Source organism: Marmota monax, unplaced genomic scaffold (assembly GCF_021218885.2).
Source record: "Marmota monax isolate L192 unplaced genomic scaffold, Marmota_monax_Labrador192_F-V1.1 WCK01_AAM20220418_F8-fsc00018, whole genome shotgun sequence".
NCBI classification, from domain to species: Eukaryota; Metazoa; Chordata; class Mammalia; order Rodentia; family Sciuridae; genus Marmota; species Marmota monax.
Window position 1 is genome coordinate 8,224,779 of NW_026692201.1, and position 2,584 is coordinate 8,227,362.

The window sequence follows — 2,584 nt, forward strand, 5'->3', positions numbered from 1 at the left end:
AATAGGAACCTAAGAGTTAGGAGGTGAAGGACTGGTACGAGGTCTTTCTTGGATGGGGAGTAGGAGCAGCTCAAGGTTGATTTTGATGTAAGTCACTGGGCAGGAGTTTAAGAGGTTTCCATTGTGACACAAAGGAAAGAGAAGCTGGGGATAGGCCACAATTGTACAGTGACAGAATAAAGACCTGGTTGCCAGGGTCAGGGAATAAATACCAGAAGCCTAAGAAAGGAGAGATGGAGCCCCAGCTCCTGGCCCCCTTTCCCACCCCCTCCCCCCCCAGGCTGTCTGAGATGTCACCTTCCACCTAACCATCATCCCTCAGCTTCATTCCACGCTCTCCACCCATTTGCACAGAGGACTGTCACCTGTCCTTGGAATCGCTAAGGTTTCCGGCTTTCCTGGAGCACCAATGGCCAGCTCTGAGAGTTCAGCTGAGACATCTAGCCTGTCTCAAGCCAGTGAGCCTACTTCTGCTCTTCGTCAACAGATTCGGGACTCTGGGATTACTATTGCCGTATTTGAAATCGGACCACATCCCTCTTCATGCTGGGGCTCCCTCCCTTCCCTAAAACAAGATAGCCGAAAAGTAACAGGACCAGAGGCTGAGAAGAAGTTTGAAAAGTTCCTGAGAGAAATTGGAGATATTCTTAACAGGGTGACGGGCTTTGAAGAAAAGATCACAGAAACAAAGGAACCTTTGGAGGAAACCATTATTTCTGAGGATGTGTTAGAGCTTCAAGAAAAAGTCAGAAGATTCAGCAAAACAAATAAAAAGCTACTGAAAAAACTGCTCATTAACTCCATCCCAGAGAAAAAACGGAATGCCAAGAAACAGGAGGTGGACTGCGAGAACCAGACTACCAAGAACAAGGTCCAAGTTTCTGAAAAGGATTTGGCAAATTGTTCAGAAGAAAAAGGAGTCCTTAATGAAACTCAACCAAGTGACGAAGAAGGAAAGTATGGATCCCCTCATGTTCAAGAAGAAAATATTAAACTTCTGAAAAACATGGAACAGCTACTACAAGAAGCAGAACACTGGAGCAAGCAACATACCGAGCTCCACGGACTAATCCAATCGTATCAGAAATCTCAGACAGACAGAAAAGAAAGCCTTAAAAATAAACAAGCCAGTTCCCAAATGAAACCAAATAATGAGGTGTCCATTAAGAATGAGCTGGAAGAGCAAGTAAGGAAACTGAACAAGGACACCTATTCTCTGCACTTGGTGGCCGCTTTGCTGGACAATGAATGCCAAATCTTACAGAAGAGAGTTGAGCTTCTCAAGAAACTCCATCTGCACCAAAAGGAAACCCCAGTGGAGAAGCTGAATCACATAAACCCGGAACACAGCAAGAAAAAATGGAAGACATCAGAAGCAGAACAAGTAGAAATTGATAAGGAGAACACGCAAGAAATGAGGGGCACACTTCAGAAAAAAATTGGAATCTCTAAAAGCCTGGATATTTGTCTTACTAAGAAAGCTCGTAACAACCAGCTCAATAATCATATTGCAAGAGGTCTTATAAGAAAAAAAAGGCCGTGCAGCAGCTTGCAATAGAAAAACAAAGCAGGGGTTAAAAAAAAAAAAAAGAGGAAAAAAAAAAAGGTGAATCTTCAGAAAACTACCCCTAACCCATTCACTTTCAGGCATGATTGATCATCAAGCCTTGAATAGATCTTCTAGTTCAGTCAAGAAAGATCCATAATAAGAAGATTAACATATCAGTCATGACCTTGGAAGTTATGTTCATCATCAATAAACCACCATGTCAACATCAAGTTCATCATTTTACTTTCACAGTCTGCTTGGGTTTTGTGGTTATAGATAGAGATCCTATGACATTTCAACCAAGAAAGAGAAGTTACAGTACCGGTTAAGATCTAAATAAAAAGCAGAATAAAAAGGAAAGGTTTTTTTTTTCTTTAATATCTGGGAGAGGAAATGTTCTGGGGGGAGGGTAGAATATATAATGCTTTAATTGTGATGATTTTAAGCTCACTTTGTAAATGTTTCTACTGAAACACGTTCATATACTGAAGTGTGGAGTATGGTGGAGTTAAAAAAAAAAGAAAAAATTCATTAACCACCCATAAACAAATGGTGTTTCCCCTTACCTGCTGGCTCTACTTTTTCTAAAGTTCCTCTCTTGCTCCTCAACTAGTGAACTGTGGGTATACTGTGCAGCAGAGACCCTTGGGGAAAGACCCCTCAACTTGTTTAGCAAAATGAAGGTGTTTCTAGATTTTTTTTTTTCTGGAAAAGTTATATTTCTCTAGCTGGAAACAAATGGTGTGTGTGTGGGGTGGGGGACTAATATTTTCTGCTAAGGGAATTGTGGTCTTCTAGTTCCAGAAAAGATGGAGCAGATGCATTTCCCCCTTGTTCTTCTAAGTAAGCTAGAAACCCTGGATGTTACATATACATAGACACAAGACCCTGAGAGGTGGAGAAAAGGAGGTGGAGTGGCCAGGAACCCTGAGACCCACGTTCCCTAAGGAACAACATGGTGCTGAGTGCCTGGGTGCCAAACTGGATGCTGGAGGAGCCCTTAGAAATGCTAAGGTATGCAGACAAAAAATGTTC

The 2,584-nt window shown here is 42.0% G+C and overlaps 1 protein-coding gene across 1 annotated transcript; it reads left to right on the forward strand.

Annotated features, from left to right (window-relative positions):
* Window positions 1-409: 409 nt before the first annotated feature.
* Window positions 410-1,558, forward strand: Spz1 (spermatogenic leucine zipper 1). The gene has a single exon (XM_046426621.1). It carries the CDS (start codon window positions 410-412, stop codon window positions 1,556-1,558), a length of 1,149 nt encoding a protein of 382 aa, XP_046282577.1.
* The last annotated feature ends 1,026 nt before the right edge of the window (window positions 1,559-2,584 follow it).

Bases quoted from the DNA above. Each gene is read 5' to 3' on its own strand.
- Spz1 (XM_046426621.1), top strand. From the start codon at position 410: ATGGCCAGCTCTGAGAGTTCAGCTGAGACATCTAGCCTGTCTCAAGCC.